The sequence below is a fragment of the Salmo trutta genome, chromosome 13 (genome assembly GCF_901001165.1).
Source record: "Salmo trutta chromosome 13, fSalTru1.1, whole genome shotgun sequence".
NCBI classification, from domain to species: Eukaryota; Metazoa; Chordata; class Actinopteri; order Salmoniformes; family Salmonidae; genus Salmo; species Salmo trutta.
In genome coordinates this window covers 82,494,766-82,517,576 of record NC_042969.1, presented here as the reverse complement: position 1 = coordinate 82,517,576, position 22,811 = coordinate 82,494,766, and the positions used below count along the sequence as shown (strand labels likewise).

The following is a 22,811-nucleotide window of genomic DNA, read 5'->3' as shown; positions in this document are numbered from 1 at the left end:
CTCCCCTCTCCTCCCTCCTCTCCCTCTCCCTTCTCCTATCTCCATTCTCTCTCTCTCTCTCTCTCTCTCTCTCTCTCTCTCTCTCCTCTCTCTCTCTCTCTCTCTCTCTCTCTCTCTCTCTCTCTCTCTCTCTCTCTCTCTCTCTCTCTCTCTCTCTCCCAGTCTCTCTCTCTCTCTCCCAGTCTCTCTCTCTCTCTCTCCTCCAGTCTCTATCTATCCCCTCTCTCGCTCTCTCTCTCTCTCTCTCTCTCTCTCATTCTCTCTCTCTCTCTCTCTCTCTCTCTCCTCCAGTCTCTATCTATCCCCTCTCTCTCTGGCCTTCCTAACTCCCAACTCCTCCTCAACCCTCTTCACCCATTCTCACAATTCTCTTCCTCACCACACATACTTTCCCCCTTCATTACCCTGAACCCTTCCATCCTTCTCCTGCCAAACCCCCACTACTCACCACTCATACCCTCCCCCTTCATTACCCTGAACCCTTCCATCCTTCTCCTGCCAAACCCCCACTACTCACCACTCATACCCTCCCCCTTCATTACCCTGAACCCTTCCATCCTTCTCCTGCCAAACCCCCACTACTCACCACTCAACTGCATCTGACACCTTCTTCATCCTCCCTCTTTACAAATCTTCAGCCCCCCCCCCTCATCTCTCACTCTGTTCTCCAGTCACGTCTCCTGTCCAGAGTGTTTCTGTCTATTTTCTCCTTGTTTAAACATCCCTTTGAAAGCCATTATTAAATGATTGGGATCGTGTTGGGGGGGCTCAGATCACCTTGAAAATTCAATTACGCCTCTCTCTCTCTCTCTCTCTCTCTCTCTGTCTCTCGCTCTCTCTCTCTCAGCTGATTGGTCGGCCCCCATTGATGAATGGAGAGCTGACCCCGCCCCCTCGTCAGGACGCATCTGTCTTCAATTACAGACTCCTTCTGAAGCAATATAAGCCAGTGTTCTGTTGCTAAGAAGGATGAGATGATTGCTGAGAGAGAAGGCTGATGGTTATATCATAGGTTGGTTGGTGCTTGTTGCTGAGAGTGAGACAGGCAGTTTTGGTATATACTATGTTAGTTGTTGCTGGGAGCAGCCTTGGTATGTTCGGTGTTAGTTTGTTGCTCAGTCAGATAGAGCTTATTTGATATCCTGTGTTTCTCCGTTTTTTTTTTGTGAAATTGTTTATAATATTCTGGTTCATTTGTTCCCGGGGGGGCAGGGGAAGGCACCTAGGGAGTGCTTAGGCAAGAGGCCCGAGGGCATACATAACCCGTACTATTCACTGTCTATGCACACTAGGAAAGACCTGGGCGGACCATCCCCTGTATTTTGGTTAGTGCACCAGGTGGTGCTAGTTAGGTAAGTAGTGGGTAGGCAGGTAAGGTAGGAGAGGGGGCTTTGATATTTACTTTCTTTGGTTCCGTCCAGCCCCTTTTCCCCCAAATTACCTTGTAACGGAATAAATTCCTTGTAAACGGTAATTCTCTGCCTTTTGTCATCCTTGCTCACACCTACAGTCCCATACCTCTTTCACACCACGGAGAGTTGAGTTGTAGCAGGGTGTTGCGTTCCCTCTTCCTAGAGGCGTGAGTAACACGCACACACAGCCTCACCGTCTTGTATTCCGACTTGGGAGCTGGGAAATGTAGCCCTGGTGGATCGATCTCCCGACGTCGTTATTGGATGTTCCAACACTCCCAAAGGTCACTGCTAAAACGAATGTCACCTCCACTACGCCCACTATGGCACTGCTACATTATTCTGTGTGTGTGTGTGTGTGTGTGTTTTAGGCCCCTGGTTTCAAGGGACCTTATCAATGGAGTGGAGTGTGTCAGTAGTCTCTATGAAAAGCACACTGGGGTGGCAGTGCTGGACATGTTCTGACGCTGTCATCTACTCACAAAAAAAAAACCTGTCAACTTGAAGTTCAATAATGATCCAATGGAACTGCCTCGGAGTGAAGGAATATGCGACTAAGTGTGTGTGTCATTGTATGGACAGGTAGATTGCTAGATTACTCACAGGGTTGAACTTGCCGTTGTGGTTGCGAGAGTAAGGATAGAATGCACCAAGCTGCGTCCAGCGAAGACACATCTCGTACTGGGCTGGATTAAAGAACCCACAGATATCAGCTCCAGTCTGAGAGAGATATAGAGGGGGGGAGAGAGAGGAGGGTAGAGAGAGAGGGGGGAGAGGGTAGAGAGAGAGGGGGGAGAGGGAAGAGACATAGGGGGCAGACAGAGATTTCATCGACTGCAGCATCGGTTGTACAAAAATGTGTTTTGGTTACTTCAACAATATATAAATAGTGAAAACAGCTTAGAAGAGACGACACACAAAACAGTTATGAAATCAACAACATTTTCCATGTAGAAAGGAGCCAGAGAGAAGAGTCACTTACATAAGAAAATCCAAACAGACTGAACTCCATCATTCCTGTTAAGAGAGACAGAACAGTCAATACACACACACACACACACACACACACACACACACACACACACACACACACACACACACACACACACACACACACACACACACACAAACCTATGATTGACTTGTAGAGCTGATCCCAGCTGGAGTTGTTGTCTCCCAGCCAGTGTCCAGCCCACTTCCCACTGGAGGGGTAGGTAGACCTGGTCACCACTATCCCCCGCTTGCCTGTCACACTCAGCAAGGCACTGGAGAAAGAGGGAGGAGAAGTCAGATATCTGCCCATAGTCGAGCTCAGGTCAACTTATTGTCTGTTTACATACTGTTTTATTCATTTCCTATTTATTTACTGTATTCTACTGTATTTTTTTGTAAATGCCACTCCGACATTGCTCGTCCTAATATTTATATATTTCTTAATTCCATTATTTTACTTTTAGATTTGTGTGTATTGTTGTGAATTGTTAGATACTACTGCACTGTTGGAGCTAGGAACACAAGCATTGCACTACACACGCAATAACATCTGCTAAATATGTGTATGTGACCAATAACATTTGATTTGATTTGAACAGGCACTTAAGGCCATTGGTTGGAGCTGCTAATGAATAGTTCAGTTCCTGTAAAAGGTTCACTATATAGCAGTATGACTATATACCTAGTTCACTATATAGCAGTATGACTATATACCTAGTTCACTATATAGCAGTATGACTATATACCTAGTTCACTATATAGCAGTATGACTATATACCTAGTTCACTATATAGCAGTATGGCTATATACCTAGTTCACTATATAGCAGTATGACTATATACCTAGTTCACTATATAGCAGTATGACTATATACCTAGTTCACTATATAGCAGTATGACTATATACCTAGTTCACTATATAGGAGTATGAATATATACCTAGTTCACTATATAGCAGTATGACTATATACCTAGTTCACTATATAGCAGTATGACTATATACCTAGTTCACTATATAGCAGTATGACTATATACCTAGTTCACTATATAGCAGTATGACTATATACCTAGTTCACTATATAGCAGTATGACTATATACCTAGTTCACTATATAGCAGTATGACTATATACCTAGTTCACTATATAGCAGTATGACTATATACCTAGTTCACTATATAGCAGTATGACTATATACCTAGTTCACTATATAAGAGTATGGCTAGATTCAGAGTGACTAGATACATAGTGACTACATAAAGAGTGACAAGATAAAGAGTCACTAGATACAGAGTGACTAGATACAGAGTGACTAGATACAGAGTGACATGGCTAGATAGAAAGTGACTGATGCTGAACATGTTGCATTGGTCACTAATAAGGATGTGTCCATACTCACTCGTAGGTGGGTTTTGTGTGAGACCATCCATACAGGTTGTGTACGTCATAGTGTTTGACCGGGGTACCATCACTGAGGTGCTGTTGGCTGTTCATGCATAGAGTCTTATGGTTGAGACCACGGTGTCTGGATTCCAGGGCTGGAAAGACACACACAACATACTTACTGTCCTGAACATAGCAGGGAGAAAGTAGGGTTTAGGTGGTTGTGACTAGGGCTGTGGCGGTCATGGCATTTTGTCAGCTGCCGGTCTCACGGTAATTGACCGTTAATTAACATAAACACATTTAGCATCTCCTGGCCTCCACACACATAGCCACTGATGAAGACCTTTGGCACATCTACATTTTAAAAAGTCTAATAAATCCATGTAATATAGCCTACACCTTCACAATAAATCCATTATGTATTTTAGACAGGTCTAAAGAAACATGATATGAAGAAAATTATGTCTATTTCAGAAGAACAGAATAGTATACTCTGAGTTGTACTTAAGTTAGGTCCTGATCTGTCTCTGCCATATGGCTGTGGGCTACACTAGTTCATTTAGCAGACAAGATTTTCTTAGAATTCAGTGGCATTATTGTAGATTATTTCATAGTATGAAGAATACAATTGAACATAGCTGAATAAAAAATAAAATATATTTTCTCCAAACGATTTAAGGGAGTGCGCACATGTGGCTATTCTGTGTTAAACAGTTAACAAAGAAACAAGTACTCCTATATGCTTCATTTAGAGTTATGTAACTTTAGTTGTGATACAAACGTTCAACTATATGTTTTAATTTTTAATACATTTCTAAGGCTGCATGATGCAATACAAAAAGGTTGTATGAAATGTATAAGCTCTGCTTTGTTGTTTTTGGCAGGCTGAATACACTTCATCAGTCTCTTATTCACAATTTGACAAGCACTTGATAATGCCTCGAATTTGTGTGGCCGTTATGCCCCCTAAAAAAATCCATGCCTTTTGCGGCCAGTGGCCGTTGTGCGCTCGGGCTGAATATAACAATTATAATTCCCTTATTTCAGCTACGTGCTTCAAAACACCTCTCACTCACATGGTTCTCTCAGATGGCTAAATTCTTATTAGCCATCTGATTGGGTCTTTATCACAGGCTACAAGTGAAGAAAGACACATTGGGCTCCTTATCCAATTCCGAGGCGCATATTGAAGATATTGGAAGTACTGTCCACATACCATTTAAGTCAGCCAAAAAAGCCTAACGAACAGCAAAAGCCCTTGCCTATGTTAATCTACTATCCCCCATAGTACAAAAGTTGACCTATTCTATTCTGTGCGAGAAATAAATATTCCAAACATAGTCTGGGACTGTTGTGGGATGCGATAGATCCTAAATGAATACAACCACTAGCATCAAAAAAACTTTTTTTACACAATGAGGCTGACACAACAGATCAGAATGTTTAGCTTAAAATGTTGATCAAATGTTTAGCTATTTCTTCACATTATAAGCGCAGCAATGCACACATGGCAGTAGTGTGAATGTTCCAAAATGCAATCAATTAGTGGGAAAAAACAATTTTCAAAAGTGATCACAAATGTGATTATATATGTAATTCTTGTATTATAAAGGTGCATTTTTATGGTGAAAATGATCTTCCCCAAACTTGAAACTCACTGGCTGCTTATGTATGCCAGTTAGGCTCAACAATTGTGTTTCATTTGAAGAAGTTATTTGGCAACTTTAATTGTGATACAAACTTTATTAAAACATATAGGCCTATGGGCTAGGCTACATGAGGTGTGCGACTATGATTTGAAAAAGTCGAAGAAAAAAAAAGACGTGCTCTGTTTCTTGCTTTACTGAACAAGCTGAGCATCATTCACAAGTGATAATACATCATTCACAAATGATAGGGTAATATTGTCACCCATCAGACAATACTGGATTTAAGGTAGTTTTTACATATACTAAATAATATATATGTGAAATTTGTTTTGATTTAGAATGGACAAGTATCATCCACCTGTAATCTATACATTTAAATAGCAAATGCAGAATGCTTTTCCCATGGTTAATTTTCATGCCAGCAAGGTAGGCTGTACTCCTGTTGTAAATATAAGCAATGTGCTTAATATTAGGAAAGTTGAGAAATAAATATAGTAGGCCTAGCCTATAGAAAGCTGATGGGAACCTCCTCTTTTTAAGAGGTCATCACTCTGTCGTTTTCTCACGCAACAGCATAGCCTATAGAAATGTTGCGCAACATGAGCTCTCGTGGTTGATTAGATTTTCAATTACATTTGCATTGATTTCAGAGTGATTAGAGGGACAACAGAGTCCTGAGTACCAGGCAGTTAGCAAGTTTGGTAGGCTACTAATGACCAGCAGCAGCATCAGAGCTTGGAGAAGACTAATTACCGTGACTAAACAATCTCGCGGAAATTGACTGCCAACATGACTCATGACGGTTACTGTGGCGATAATAGTGTCTTGAGTGTCTTGATACAGGTGTGAGTGTCTTGATACAGGTGTGAGTGTCTTGATACAGGTGTGAGTGTCTTGATACAGGTGTGAGTGTCTTGATACAGGTGTGAGTGTATTGATACAGGTGTGAGTGTCTTGATACAGGTGTGAGTGTATTGATACAGGTGTGAGTGTATTGATACAGGTGTGAGTGTATTGACACAGGTGTGAGTGTATTGATACAGGTGTGAGTGTATTGACACAGGTGTGAGTGTATTGATACAGGTGTGAGTGTATTGATACAGGTGTGAGTGTATTGATACAGGTGTGAGTGTATTGATACAGGTGTGAGTGTATTGACACAGGTGTGAGTGTATTGATACAGGTGTGAGTGTATTGATACAGGTATGAGTGTATTGATACAGGTGTGAGTGTATTGATACAGGTGTGAGTGTATTGACACAGGTGTGAGTGTCTTGATACAGGTGTGATTGTCTTGATAAAGGTGTGAGTGTTCTTACGTGGCATGTATGGGGGGTTGTCGTAGACAGGGGGACCCAGACACTTCTCTCCAACGGTCCCATGGACGAAGCTGGATGGTTCGTTCATGTCCTAAACACACAATCACACTCAAGGTAAATTACAGACTGTGTGTGTGTGTGTGTGTGTGTGTGTGTGTGTGTGTGTGTGTGTGTGTGTGTGTGTGTGTGTGTGTGTGTGTGTGTGTGTTGTGTGTGTGTGTGTGTGTGCTTAATGGTATGATATCACTCACGATCCAGAGTCCATCAAATTTCATGGTTTTAGTGTAGAAATCTGAAATCTCCCTATGCCACCACGTTGCTGTACGATTCATGAAGAAGTCTGGGAATGCCGCAAAGGACCTATAGATCTGGGATTGGCCAGAGAACACATGACCAAAAGAATGTTAAGACATGTCAGTAATTGGACTGTAAAACAGGAAGTGTGTCAGGCTCTGTGATTGGATAGTTGTTGTGTTAGCAGGAAGTGAGACATACCTCTACTTGCGTGTCCCAGTCTACAGACTCATTGACTACAACACCAGGGAAGTCAGGCCATACCTACAGCAGATAGAAAAGACAACTTTATTACAGTTGAATAGAGTCAATTAGTAGAGTTGAATAGAGTTAATTAATAGAGTTTAATAGAGTCAATTAGTAGAGTTGAATAGAGTCAATTAGTACAGTTTAATAGTCAATTAGTAGAGTTGAATAGAGTCAATTAGTACAGTTTAATAGAGTCAATTAGTAGAGTTGAATATAGATAATTAGTACAGTTGAATAGAGACAATTAGTATATTTTAATAGAGTAAATTAGTAGAGTTTAATAGAGTAAATTAGTAGAGTTGAATAGAGTCAATTAGTAGAGTTGAATAGAGTTAATTAGTAGAGTTGAATAGAGTCAATTAGTAGAGTTGAATAGAGTCAATTAGTACAGTTTAATAGAGTCAATTAGTAGAGTTGAATATAGATAATTAGTAGAGTTGAATAGAGTCAATTAGTATATTTTAATAGAGACAATTAGTAGAGTTGAATATAGAGAATTAGTACAGTTTAATAGAGACAATTAGTAGAGTTGAATAGAGTTAATTAGTAGAGTTGAATAGAGTCAATTAGTAGAGTTGAATAGAGTCAATTAGTACAGTTTAATAGAGTCAATTAGTAGAGTTGAATATAGATAATTAGTAGAGTTGAATAGAGTCAATTAGTATATTTTAATAGAGACAATTAGTAGAGTTGAATATAGAGAATTAGTACAGTTGAATAGAGACAATTAGTAGAGTTGAATATAGAGAATTAGTACAGTTGAATAGAGACAATTAGTAGAGTTGAATAAAGAGCCTGGTTAACACAACAGCGTATTGAATGTGATGACAGTCATCAGACTCACACCTCCATCTAACTACTTCCTCTCTGTCTCACTCACTTTCTCCTTCTTCTTTATTTTATTCTATTTCAAACTGGTAATTTAAAAACGTAAATATTTATCTTTGTCAGTCAGTTTTATCCTCAACTCAACTCAACCAACCCTCCCCTCTCCCTCTTTATGCCACCCTCCCTCTCCATCTCTCCTTACCTTCCCCCAGACGATGTCATTGCTGAGCTCCTTGGGCCATTTGATGAATACGTCGTCTTCTACTCCACGGTCAAAGGCAGAGTAGGGTGTTGTCTCATTGGCACCGATGGCAGGGTCCTGCACGCATACACAAACAGGCATTAAAAAAACATTGTCAGAAAATACGTCTGGCCCTTATTACTGTTTTAAATGTGATCGTTATATGTTTCATATTCCATAATGTACCAGTATGAAGATGAATCTCATGCCCTCTCCTCTCATGTGGTCCACCAGGGCTGGTAGACCCTGGAACTGGCTATCCAGAACAAAGTCTAGCTGGCGCTCCATGTAGTCTACGTCTGCATACTGCACATCCTACAGGAGGTCGAGGGCATGGGTTAGTCTATGTTCTGCATACTGTACATCCTACAGGAGGTCGAGGGCATTGGTTAGTCTATGTTCTGCATACTGTACATCCTACAGAAGGTCGAGGGCATGGGTTGGTCTATGTTCTGCATACTGCACATCCTACAGGGGGTACAGGGCATGGGTTGGTCTATGTTCTGCATACTGTACATCCTACAGGAGGTCGAGGGCTTGGGTTAGTCTATGTTCTGCATACTGTACATCCTACAGAAGGTCGAGGGCATGGGTTAGTCTATGTTCTGCATACTGTACATCCTACAGAAGGTCGAGGGCATGGGTTGGTCTATGTTCTGCATACTGCACATCCTACAGGAGGTCGAGGGCATGGGTTAGTCTATGTTCTGCATACTGTACATCCTACAGGAGGTCGAGGGCATGGGTTAGTCTATGTTCTGCATACTGTACATCCTACAGGAGGCCGAGGGCATGGGTTAGTCTATGTTCTGCATACTGTACATCCTACAGGGGGTACAGGGCATTGGTTAGTCTATGTTCTGCATACTGTACATCCTACAGGAGGCCGAGGGCATGGGTTAGTCTATGTTCTGCATACTGTACATCCTACAGGGGGTACAGGGCTTGGGTTAGGGGCCTGGAAATTACTGTTGCTGACAAGGGCGCTGGAGATAAGGATGCTTAAACAGAAACAAGGGGGTTTAACATAGGTAGAGAGTATTGTAGGGATTAAAGTAAGGGTGCTTGAGTTTAATGTACTTAGAGTAACACAAAGCTATTTATGATGACAAATGGTGTTGTAGGGTGTTGAGTAAGGGCACTTGTTTGAAGGGTATAATTCAAAGGTGCTTACGTAGGGTATTCCTGCTGCTCTCATTTCTCTGTAGAGGTCTGCTATCTCTGTGTCGTTGGCGTATCCATAGCGACAGAGCTGGAACCCAAGGGACCAATAGGCAGGGAGCACGGGACGTCCAATCAGCTGATGAAAATGAACAAGGAAGTGAAACCAGTTAAGAAAGTTTACTTTTGGCTGAGATATGTCTTAAACAAGTTGTTGATTGTGTGCTTTGTCGTGTACTGTCTAAAGTAGCACGTGTGTGTGTGTGTGTGTGTGTGTGTGTGTGTGTGTGTGTGTGTGTGTGTGTGTGTGTGTGTGTGTGTGTGTGTGTGTGTGTGTGTGTGTGTGTGTTTAGATTGGCTAGATGAGGGAGCAATGAAGCGTAAAAGTCCCAGCTGCTGTAGTCCATCAGGAGGGGCACAGAGCCAGACAAAACACACACACACACACACACACACACACACACACACACACACACACACACACACACACACACACACACACACACACACACACACACACAGAGAGAGAGACTTACGGCAGTATATTCCTCCACCACCAGCTCTGGGGTGGGTCCCATCACAATGTAGAAGTCCAGGATTCCCCCCAGGGTACGATAGGTCAGGGCAGGGGTCGGCTGGAAGGTCACATCTAGTGTCAAAGGTTAAAGGTCAGTGAATGTAAATATTTATATACATTCCTATAAGGTCAACAAAGGACCATCTGCAATTTATATTACATGATGCCAGTATGCCCTTGAACTGAAACAAAACAAACGATACACACTGTACTTAGAAACGGCATGTTTGAGCTGGTTAGAAAGGGGTCGTCTGAGACTTTAGTTAGAAAGGGGTCGTCTGAGACTTTAGTTAGAAAGGGGTCGTCTGAGACTTTAGTTAGAAAGTGGTCCTTGATTAAGATGGTGCCGGAGAGGAAGGCAGACGTTTTACGTGTACCCAACCTAGTGTGCTTTTTTGTTCGCTTATTTGCATTGTTTGTAACTTATTTTTCAACTTATTTTGTACATAATTTTGCCACTGCCATCTCTTATGACCGAAAATAACTTCTGGACATCAGGACCGCGATTACTCACCACGGACTGGCAAATTTGTTTTCTTCCATTCACGACTCTGACGAGCCCGACGAGAAGGATATACGGCTTCCTGAGGAACAGGCCCTGATCCCCATCATTTGAGTGTCGAGGAGGCGGAGAAAAAGGGGCCAAAGGGCGGCCTGCCTTCTGAGAATTTGCAGGAGATCGAAAAAAAAAACACTTCCCTCCATTCTGCAAGCAAACGTGCAATCTTTGGAGAATAAAATGTATGCGCTACGCGGAATATTAAACTACCAACAGGACATTAAAAACTGTAACATCTTATGCTTCACGGAGTTGTGGCTGAACGACGACACTATCAACATACAGCTGGCTGGTTACAAGCTGTACCGGCAGGATAGAACAGCGGCGTCTGGTAAGACAAGGGGTGGCGGACAATGTATTTTTGTAAATAATAGCTGGTGAATGATATCTAAGGAAGGTAGAGTATCTCATGATAAGCTATAGACCACACAATCTACCTAGAGAGTTTTTATCTGTATTTTTCGTAGCTGTCTACACACCACCCCAGTCAGAGGCTGGCACTAAGACAGCATTGAATGAGCTGTATTCCACCATAAGCAAACAAGAAAACGCTCACCCAGAGGCGGCGCTCCTAGTAGCCGGGGACTTTAATGCAGGGAAACTTAAATCCGTGTTACCAAATTTCTATCAGCATGTTAAATGTGCAACCAGAGGGAAAAAACTCTGGACCACCTTTACTCTACATACAGAGACACATACAAAGCTCTCCCTCGCCCTGAATTTGGCAAATCTGATCATAATTCTATCCTCCTGATTCCTGCTTACAAGCAAAAATTAAAGCAGGAAGCACCAGTGACAAGTTCAATAAAAAAGTGGTCAGATGAAGCAGATGCTAAACTACAGGACTGTTTTGCTAGCACGGACTGGAATATGTTCCTGGATTCCTCAGATGGCATTGAGGAGTACACCACATCAGTCATTGGCTTCATCAATTAGTACATCGATGACGTCGTCCCCACAGTGACCGTACGTACATACCCCAACCAGAAGCCATGGATTACAGGCAGCATCCACACTGAGCTGAAGGCTAGAGCTGCCAGATTCACGGAGCGGGACTCTAACCCGGAAACATATAAGAAATCCCGCTATGCCCTCCGTTGAACCATCATACAGGCAAAGCTTCAATACAGGACTAAGATCAAATCGTACTACACCGGCTCTGACGCTCGTCGGATGTGGCAGGGCTTGCAAACCATTATAGACTAGAAAAGGGAAGCACAGCCGAGAGCCGCCCAGTCACACAAGCCTACCAGACGAGCTAAACTACTTCTATGCTTGCTTCGAGGCAAATAACACTGAAACATGCATGAGATTATCAGCTGCTCCGGAAGACTGTGTGATCACGCTCTCCGCAGCCGATGTGAGTAAGACCTTTAAACAGGTCAACATTCACAAGGCCGCAGGGCCAGACGGATTACCAGGACGTGCACTGCGAGCATGCGCTGACCAACTGGCAAGTGTCTTCACTAACATTTTCAACCTCTCTCTGACCGAGTCTGTAATGCCAACATATTTTATGCAGACCACCATAGTCCCTGTGCCCAAGAACACCAAGGTAACCTGCCTTAATGACTACTGACCCGTAGCACTCACATCTGTAGTCATGAAGTGCTTTGAAAGGCCGGTCATGGCTCACATCAACACCATTATCCCAGAAACCCTAGACCCACTCCAATTTGCATACCGCCCCAATAGATCCACAGATGATGCAATCTCTTTTGCACACCACACTACCCTATCCCACCTGGACAAAAGGAACACCTATGTGAGAATGCTATTCATTGACTACAGCTCAGCATTCAACACCATAGTGCCCTCAAAGCTCATCAATAAGCTAAGGACCCTGGGACTAAACACCTCCCTCTGAAACTCGATCCTGGACTTCCTGACCGGCTGCCCCCAGGTGGTAAGGGTCGGTAACAACACATCCGCCATGCTGATCCTCAACACAGGGGCCCCTCAGGGGTACGTGCTCAGTCCCCTCCTGTACTCCCTGTTCACACATGACTGCACGGCCAGGCAGACTCCAACACCATCATTACATTTGCCGATGACACAACAACAGTAGGCCTGTTGTTTCCTGTTGCTGAATGAATATTTCCCTTCTGTAGCAAACTGGCTCAAATTACGATACTACATCTTTAGGAACGGGGTGGTTTGAGCTGGAGTTAGAAAAATACATCCTATACAGAACTTAAAAGGTTTCTTCAGCAGTCCCCATAGGAGAACCCTTTGAAGAACCAAAAGGGTTCTACCTGGAACCAAACAAGATTGTACATAGAACCAAAAAGGGTTCTCCTATGAGAGTGGTCACCAATCTTTTCTGAGTCAAGATCACTTTCTGAGTCAAAATCAAGCTGAGATCAGATTTCTTTTTAACATAACCTATTTAAAACAGTACCGTAGGACCAGTACAATATCACCGCATATTGGCTTTGCTTGAATTGCCCTGCCAATGCATTGTTGTTTGGACTATTTTTTTAAATGATACTAAAACATTTGAGGTAGGCTATATGATCTAACCGGTAGTTGTATTACTTTTGGGACACAGCTGAGTGAGTGTACATTTAAATAATTCACTTTTTATTTTTATTTTGTATTGATTTTTCCTGCATCTGATGGTCAGTCTCAACCACTCAACATCCCTCCTCTCTCCTTATCCACCACTGACACTGACCAAATTCATGTTGTTACTCCTATGAACAGAGAGAGAGAGACTGAGAGAGAGAGAGAGAAGGGGAAATGAGTGGGTGTGTTAGAGGGAGGCAGAGACTGCTAATGCTCCGAAAGATCTGAAGTCACATTCCAATGCGAATACATAGAGAACAACTAAGAGAGAGAGAGAGATAGATGGGGGGTGGGGTGTTCTGTGACACTAAATGAGACTCTCTCTCTCTCTCTCTCTCTCTCTCTCTCTCTCTCTCTCTCGCTCTCTCTCTCAGCTCTAAGTCATATCAGGGCTTTCAGTGCATACTGGTTTGGTATCAACACTCGTTATCTGGTACACTATGACTACTATCATTAAAGTAGTATCAGCATCAAGTGTGATACCTAGGGTCTACAATAATTAGCAAAATGGTGCAGATAGACATGGCAGCTCTGTATGTAGCTCCTAAGCAACTTTGCAGTATTTTTTGTTGTTGTTGTGTCATCTCTCACATTATTAGCACAGAACGTTTTTTTTGCGTTATTAAATACAGCTGGAGGGACCTAGAATACGTCACAATTAAATGCCGCCCGCATTACCTCCCGAGAGAATTATCTTCGGTCATCGTCACAGCTGTGTATATTCCCCCTCAAGCCGATACCACGACGGCTCTCAAGGAACTTCACTGGACTATGTGCAAACTGTAAACATCCTGTAAACCTAATATCCTGAAGTTGCATGTATTGTAGCAGAAGACTTGAACAAAGCAAATCCAAGGAAAACACTACTGAAGAGGAAAACACAACTGAAGTTCGACCAACACATTACCAGTAGTACTCGCGCTTAAAAAAAACTCTCAACCATTGTTACTCTCCCATCCGGGATGGCTACAAGGCCCTCCCCCGCCCTCCCTTTGGCAAATCAGATCACGACTCCATTCTGCTCCTCCCTTCCTATAGGCAGAAACTCAAAAAGGAAGTACCCATACTAAGATCTATACAACACTGGTCTGACCAATCGAAATCCATGCTTCAAGATTGTTTTGATCATAGGCTCAGACACGAGATGTATGTGGCAGAGACTCTAGACAATCACGGACTACGAAGGGAAGTCCAGCAATGTTGCAGACACCGACGTCTTCGATCCCAGACAAGCTAAACACCTTCTTCGCCCGCTTTGAGGATAACAAAGTGCCACCAACGCGGGCCACTTCCGAAGACTGTGGGCTCTCCTTCTCCGTGGCCGATGCAAGTAAGACATTTAAGCGTCTTTACCCTTCCAAGGCTGCCGACAAAAACGGCATCCTTAGCCGCGTCGTCAGAGCATGCGCAGACCAATTTGCTGGAGTGTTTACGTACATATTAAATCTCTCCCTATACCAGTCTGCTGTTCCCACTTGCTTCAAGATGTCCACCATTGTTCCTGTACCCAAGATAGTGAAGGTAACTGAACTAAATTACTATCACTCCGTAGCACTCACTTCTGTCATCCTGAAGCGCTTTGAGAGACTAGTCAAGGATCATATCCCCTACATCTTACCTGTCACCCTAGACCTACTGCAATTTTCATGCCACCCCAATAGATACACGGATGATGCAATCGCCATCACACTGCACACTGCCCTATCCCATCTGGACAAGAGGAATACCTATGTAAGAATGCTATTCATTGACTAAAGCTCAGCCTTCAACACCATAGTACCCTCCAAGCTCATCATTAAGCTCAGGGCCCTGGGTCTGAACCCCGCCCTGTGCAACTGGGTCCTGGACTTCCTGACAGGCCGCCCCCAGGTGGTGAAGTTAGTAAACAACACTCCACTTCACTGATCCTCAACACTGGGGCCCCACAATGTGTGTGCTCAGCCCCCTCCTGTACTCCCTTTTCACCCATGACTTCGTGGCCACACACACCTCCAACTCAATCATCAAGTTTGCAGACGACACAACGGTGGTAGGCCTGATAACCAACAATGGTGAGAGAGGGAGGAGGTCAGGGCCCTGGCGGAGTGTTGCCAGGAAAATAACCTCTCCCTCAAAATCAACAAATTGAAGATGCTGATCATGGACTTCAGGAGACAGCAGAGGGAGCACGGCCCCATCCACATTGATGGGGCCGCGGTGGAAAAGGTGAAAAGCTTAAAGTTCCTCTGTGTACACATTACAGACAATCTGAAATGGTCCACCCAAACAGACAGTGTAGTGAAGAAGGCGCAACAGCACCTCTTCAACTTTTACAAATGCATCATTGAGAGCATCCTGTCAGGCTGTACCACCGCCTGGTACTGCAACTGCACCGTCTGCAACCGCAGGGCTCTCCAGAGGGTGGTGAGGTCTGCCCAACGCATCACCGGGTGCACACTGCCTGTCCTCCAGGATATCTACAGCACCCAATATCACAGGAAGGCCAAAAAGATCATCAAGGACCTCAGACACTTGAGCCACGGCCTCTTCAACCCACTATCATCCAGAAGCTGAGGTCAGTACAGGTGCGTCAAAGGCCATCAGACTTAAATAGCTATCACTAAACGGCCTTCACCAAGTACCCTGCCCTGACCTTAGTCACTGTCACTAGCCAGATACCCCCCGGTTACTCAATCCTGCACCTTAGCGGCTGCTGCCCTATATACATGTTGTACTAATTTCATAAGTATATACCGTATTCAAGTCAAGTCCATCCTATTCAACTATTGCTGTACATACACTATTCTATCCTACAGATATACTTTATATTCTATCCACATACTGTCCATAAGGTCTATACATCCCATCACATACAAATACAGTCGTAGTCGAAAGTTTACATACACCATAGCCAAATACATTTAAACTCAGCTTTTCACAATTTCTGACATTTAATCCCAGTAAAAATTCCCTGCCTTAGGTCAGTTAGTATCACCACTTTATTTTAAGAATGTGAAATGTCAGAATAATAATAGAGAGAATGATTTATTTCAGCTTTTATTTCTTTCATCACTTTCCCAGTGGGTCAGAAGTTTACATACACTCAATTATTATTTGGTAGCATTGCCTTTAAATTGTTTAACTTGGGTCAAACGTTTCTGGTAACCTTCCATAATCTTCCCAAAATACGTTGGGAGAATTTTGGCCCATGCCTCCTGACAGAGCTGGTGTAACTGAGTCAGGTTTGTAGGCCTCCTAGGATTGAGGTCAGGGCTTTCTGATGGCCACTCCAAAACCTTGACTTTGTTGTCCTTAAACCATTTTGCCACAACTTTGTAAGTATGCTTGGGGTCATTGTCCATTTGGATGACCCATTTGTGACCAAGATTTAACTTCCTGACTTATGACTTGAGATGTTGCTTCAATGTATCCATATAATTTTCTTCCTCATGACGCCATCTATTTTGTGAAGTGCACCAGTCCCTCCTGCAGCAAAGCACCCCCACAACATGATGCTGCCACCCTTATGGTTGGTATGGTGTTCTTCGGCTTGCAAGCCTCCCCCTTTTTCCTCCAAACATAACGATGATCATTACGGCCAATCAGTTAAATTTTTGTTTCATCAGACCAGAGGACATTTCTACAAAAAGTACGATCTTTGTCCCCATGTGCAGTTGCAGACCGTAGTCTGGCTTTTTTATAGCGGTTTTGGAGCAGTGGCTTCTTCCTTGCTGAGCGGCCATTCCGGTTGTGTCGATATAGGACTTGTTTTACTGTGGTATAGATACTTTTGTACCTTGTTCCTCCAGCATCTTCACAAGGTCCTTTGCTGTTGTTCTGGGATTGATTTGCACTTTTCTCACCAAAGTACGTTCATCTCTAGGAGACAGAACGCATCTCCTTCCTGAGCGGTAGGACGGCTGCATGGTCCCATGGTGTTTATACTTGCGTACTGTTGCTTGTACAGATGAACGTGGTACCTTCAGGCATTTGGAAATTGCTCCCAAGGATGAACCAGACTTGTGGCGGACTACAAGTTTTTTTCTGAGGTCTTGACTGATTTCTTTTGATTTTCCAATGATGTCAAGCAAAGAGGCACTGAGTTTGAAGGTAAGCCTTGAAATACATTCACAGGTACACCTCCAATTGACTCAAATGATGTCCTTTAGACTATCAGAAGCTTCTAAAGCCATGACATAATTTTCAGGAATTTTCCAAGCTTTTTAAAGGCACAGTCAACTTCGTGTATGTAAACTTCTGACCCACTGGAATTGTGATAGAGTGAATTATAAATGAAATAATCTGTCTGTAAACAATTGTTGAAAAAATTACTTGTATCATGCACTAAGTAGATGTTCTAACCGACTTGCCAAAACTATAGTTTGATAACAATAAATTTGTAGAGCGGTTGAAAAATGAGTGGCCAGACTGCCCTGAATTGCCGGAGTGGCCAGACTGCCCTGAACTGCCGGAGTGGCCAGACTGCCCTGAACTGCCGGAGTGGCCAGACTGCCCTGAACTGCCGGAGTGCCCAGACTGTCCCGAGTTGCCAGACTGCCCAGACTGTCCCGAGTTGCCAGACTGCCCAGACTGTCCGGAGTTGCCAGACTGCCCAGACTGTCCCGAGTTGCCAGACTGCCCAGACTGTCCCGAGTTGCCAGACTGCCCAGACTGTCCCGAGTTGCCAGACTGCCCAGACTGTCCCGAGTTGCCAGACTGCCCAGACTGTCCCGAGTTGCCAGACTGTCCCGAGTTGCCAGGCTGTCCCGAGCTGCCAGACTGCCCAGACTGTCCCGAGCTGCCAGACTGCCCAGACTGTCCTGAACTGCCAGACTGCCCAGACTGTCCCGAGCTGCCAGACTGCCCAGACTGTCCCGAACTGCCAGAGTGGCCCGACTGCCCGGAACGGCCAGAACCGGAGTCACCTCCTGATATAGGTGTGTTGGGGAGGGGGGGTGTAGCACAGTGCCGTCGTTGACGGCAGCCACCCTCCCTTCCCTCCCTTTAGTAGAGGGGAATTTTTGTTTTGTTGTTTGGGGTTGTTGTTTTGGTTTTGTTTTTTGTTTAAAGGTGCTTCCGGGGTTAGCACCTTTAAGGGGGGGGGTACTGTCACGTCCTGGCCAGTATAAGGGTTAATTAGTATTGTAGTTTGGTCAGGACGTGGCAGAGGGTATTCGTTTTATGTGGTTCGGGGTGGTGTGTTTTGTTGAAGGGGCATTTGGTTTAAGTATTCCGGGGTTTTTGGGCACTGTTTGGTTTTCAGGTGTTCTGTGTTTAGCCTTGTGCCTTACCAGACTGTTTTTGTTGATCGTTCATTCTTTGTTATTTTGGTGTTCATTTTGTATTTATTAAAAGCAAGATGAGCATACACATACCTGCTGCGTTTTGGTCCTCCATTACCGATGACAACCGTGACACCACCCTTTGTCTTGATGACAGCTTTGAAAACCATTGGCATTCTCTCAACCAGCTTCATGAGGTAGTCACTGGGAATGCATTTCAATTCACAGGTGCGCCTGGTTAAAAGTTAATTTGTGGAATTTCTTTCCTTCTTAATGTGTTTGAGCCAATCAGTTGTGTAGTGGTAGGGGTGGTATACAGAAGATAGCAACCATTTGATAAAAGACCAAGTCCATATTATGGCACGAACAGCTCAAATAAACAAAGACAAATGACAGTCCACCATTAATTTAAGAAATGAGGCCAGTAAATCCGGAAAATTTAAACAACTGCAGTTGCAAAAACCATCAAGTGCTATGATGAAACTGACTCTCATGAGTACCGCCACAGGAAAGGAAGACCTAGAGTTACCTTGACTGCAGAGGATAAGTTCATTAGAGTTACCAGCCTCAGATTGCAGCCCAAATAAATGCTTCACAGAGTTGAAGTAACAGACACACCTCAATATCAACTGTTCAGAGGAGACTGAGTGAATTAGGCCTTTATGGTCGAATTGCTGCCAAGAAACCACTTCTAAAGGACACCAATAATATAAAGAGACTTGCTTGGGCCAAGAAACACAAGCAATGGACATTAGACATGTCCTTTGGTCAGATGAGTCCAAATTTGTGATTTAGTCTCATGTGTGGTTCCCACCGTTAAGCATGGAGGAGGAGATGCGATGGTGTGGGGATGCTTTGTTGTTGACACTGTCAGTGATGTATTTAGAATTCAAGGAACACTTAACCAGCATGGTTAGCACAGGATTCTGCTGTGATATGCCATCCTATTTGGTTTGCGCTCAGTGGGACTAGAATTTGTTTTTCAACAGGACAATGACCCAAAACACACCCCCAGTCTGTGTAAGGGCTATTTGACCAAGGAGAGTGCCACCACAATCACCGACCTCAACCCAATTGAGATGGTTTGGGATGAGCTGGACCGCAGGGTGAAGGAAAAGCAGCCAACAAGTGCTCAGCATATGTGGGAACTCCTTCAAGACTGTTGGAAAAGCATTCCTCATGAAGCTGGTGGAGAGAATGCCAAGAGTGTGCAAAGCTGTCATCAAGGCAAAGGGTGGCTACATTGAAGAATCTAATATATCAAATATATCTGTTTAACACTTTTTCGGTTACTATACATGATTCCATATGTGTTATGTCATAGGTTTGATGTCTTCACTATTATTTTACAATTTAGAAAATAGTAAAATAAAGAAAAACCTTTGAATGAGTAGGTGTCCAGACTCTTATTGTATATTTACAGTGCATTCCGAAAGTGTTCAGACCCATTCTGGTTTCCACATTTTGTTACGTTACAGCCTTATTCTAAAATGGATTAATTATTATTAATCTACACACAATACCCCATAATGACAAAGCAAAAACAGTTCTTGTTTTATACATTTTGGCAAATGTATTTATATAAGTGTTCAGACCCTTTGCCTTGAGACTCAAAATTAACCTCAGGTGCATCCTGTTTCCATTGATCATCCTTGGGCTGTTTCTGCAACTTGGTTGGAGCCCACCTGCGGTAAATTTAATTAATTGGACATGATTTGGAAAGGTACACACCTGTCTATATAAGGTTCCACAGTTGACAGTGCATGTCTGAGCAAAAACCAAGCCATGAGGTTGAAGCCATGAGGTTGAAGGATTGTTTCGAGGCACAGATCTGGGGAAGGGTACCAAAAATGTCTGCAGCATTGAAGGTCCCCAAAAACAGTGGACTCCATCATTCTTAAATGGAAGAAGTTTGGAACCAGCAAGACTCTTCCTAGAGCTGGCCCCCCACCCAGCCAGACTGAGCAATCAGAGAGATCCCTGATGAAAACCTGCTCCAGAGCGCTCAGGACCTCAGACTGGGGGCGAAGGTTCACCTTCCAACAGGACAATGACCCGAAGAACACAGCCAAGACAACGCAGGAGTGGCTTCCTTGAGTTGCCCAGCCAGAGCCCGGACTTGAACCCGATCGAACATCTCTGGAGAGACCTTAAAATAGCTGTGCAGTGACGCTCCTCATTCAATCTGATAGATCTTGAGAGGATATGCAGAGAAGAATGGGAGAAACTCCCCAAATACAGGTGTGCCAAGCTTGTAGTGTCATACCCAAAGAGATATTGAGTAAAGGGTCTGAATAATTTATACATTTGCTAACATTTAAAAAAAACAGTTTTTCCTTTGTCATTATGGGGTATTGTGTGTAGACTGATGTATAAAAAAAAAATATTTCATCAATTTAGAACAAGGCTGTAACGTAACAAAATGTGGAAAAAGTCAAGGGGTCTGAACACTTTCTGAATGCACTGTATACTCTGGACTCCGACATTGCTCGTCCTAATATTTCTATATTTCTTAATTCCATTATTTTACTGTTAGATTTGTTTGTTTTGTTGTGTATTGTTAGTTATTACTGCGCTGTTGGATCTAGGAACACAAGCATTTCGAGAAACACCCGCAATAACATCTGCTAAATATGTGTTTATGTGACCGATAACATTTGCTAAATATGTTTGTGACCAATAACATCTGCAATAATTTTATGTGACCAGTAACATCTGCTAAATATGTTCATGCGACCAATACATTTTTATTTGATTTGAGTACCATTACATTTAACATTTACATTTCAGTTATTTAGCAGACGGTCTTATGTGAACTATTGAAAAACATAGGATATATCCTATCAGAACACCTGCAGCTGAAATGACACCAGTGTTGTTTCATGCCCTGGACACAGAAAGTACTTTAGCAAGGATTGTTGTTGTTTATTCAGTCTGGTCCAGAAGGAGAAAAGCATGTGATTCTTTTCAGTGTGTGCTGTGCAGAATTGTCTCCAATGATGTAAGTTATATACTGTACAGTCTGTCAGAAGGACATATGCTAAAACGTTGCAAATTGTCCTCACACGTTCACATAAATATACATAGATTAATGAATATATGACTGAATGCATATGGCCAGGCACATAAAGTGTGTGTGTGAATGTGTGCGTTGTCCTCACCCATAGCGTTGCTGTTCAGCAGTAGTACACCGTGAGCATCGGCGGTCGTCTCTAGACCCATATAGAAGGGATGCACACCATAGCCATTCATCTTATACTGTACCGGGAGAGATAGAGAGATATTCAAAATGATGCATTAGATCAGAGAGTCCCAGAGTTCATTTGAATGGGGGCACAGATAGAGACTGGTTACTGAGTTCCCTCTGTGGAGGCAGAAAGAGAGATTGGATACTGAGTTCCCTCTGTGGATGCAGAGAGAGAGACTGGATAGTGAGTTCCCTCTGTGGAGGCAAAGAGAGAGACTGGATACTGAGTTCCCTCTGTGGAGGCAGAGAGAGAGACTGGATACTGAGTTCCCTCTCTGTGGAGGTAGAGAGAAAGACTGTATACAGAGTTCCCTTTGTGAAGGCAGTGATAGAAGCTCTATACTGAGTTCCCTCTCTGTGAAGGCAGAGAGAGAGAGACTGGATACTGAGTTCCCTTTGTGGAGGAAGCGATAAAGACTGTATACTGAGTTCCCTCTCTGTGGAGGCAGAGAGAAAGACTGTATACAGAGTTCCCTCTGTGTAGGCAGAGAGAGAGACAGGTTACTGAGTTCCCTCTGTGGAGGCAGAGAGTTTGAGTTTGAGTTTATTTTATTTTCACAGGGACAGTGCACATTAATCAACGTTTCAGTAAAAGTGCCGGTTTTAGCCAGCCGGCTAATTTTCAACTGCAGTCCCTGGGCAGGTTAGAGAGAGACTGGATATGCAGTTCACTCTGTGGAGGCAGAGATAAAGATTAGATACTGAGTTCCCTCTGTGGAGGCAGAGATAGAGACAGATTACTGAGATCCCTCCGTGGAGGCAGAGATAGAGAAAGGTTACTGAGATCCCTCTGTGGAGGCAGAGAGAGAGACTGGATGCTGAGTTCCCGCTGTGGAGGCAGAGAGAGAGACTGGATACTGAGTTCCCTCTGTGGAGGCAGAGAGAGAGACTGGATACTGAGTTCCCTCTGTGGACGCAGAGAGAGAGACAGGTTACTGAGTTCCCTCTGTGGAGGCAGAGAGAGAGACTGGATACTGAGTTCCCTCTGTGGAGTCATCAATAGAGAATGTATACTGAGTTTCCTCTCTGTGAATGCTGAGAGGGAGTCTGGATACTGAGTTCCAGCTGTGG

General features: G+C 43.5%; 1 protein-coding gene across 2 annotated transcripts in view; it reads right to left on the bottom strand.

Moving 5' to 3' along the window:
- Positions 1-22,811, bottom strand: part of si (sucrase-isomaltase) — a gene marked incomplete in the record, with an annotated part of 82,592 nt that overhangs the window by 4,317 nt on the left and 55,464 nt on the right. For both annotated transcript variants that reach the window (XM_029773778.1, XM_029773777.1), the window contains 12 exon segments: positions 2,016-2,132; positions 2,395-2,429; positions 2,544-2,677; positions 3,801-3,939; positions 6,756-6,846; positions 7,007-7,123; positions 7,251-7,313; positions 8,329-8,445; positions 8,554-8,682; positions 9,542-9,667; positions 10,065-10,177; positions 21,655-21,751. In XM_029773778.1, the coding sequence (XP_029629638.1) occupies positions 2,016-2,132; positions 2,395-2,429; positions 2,544-2,677; positions 3,801-3,939; positions 6,756-6,846; positions 7,007-7,123; positions 7,251-7,313; positions 8,329-8,445; positions 8,554-8,682; positions 9,542-9,667; positions 10,065-10,177; positions 21,655-21,751 (1,278 nt within the window).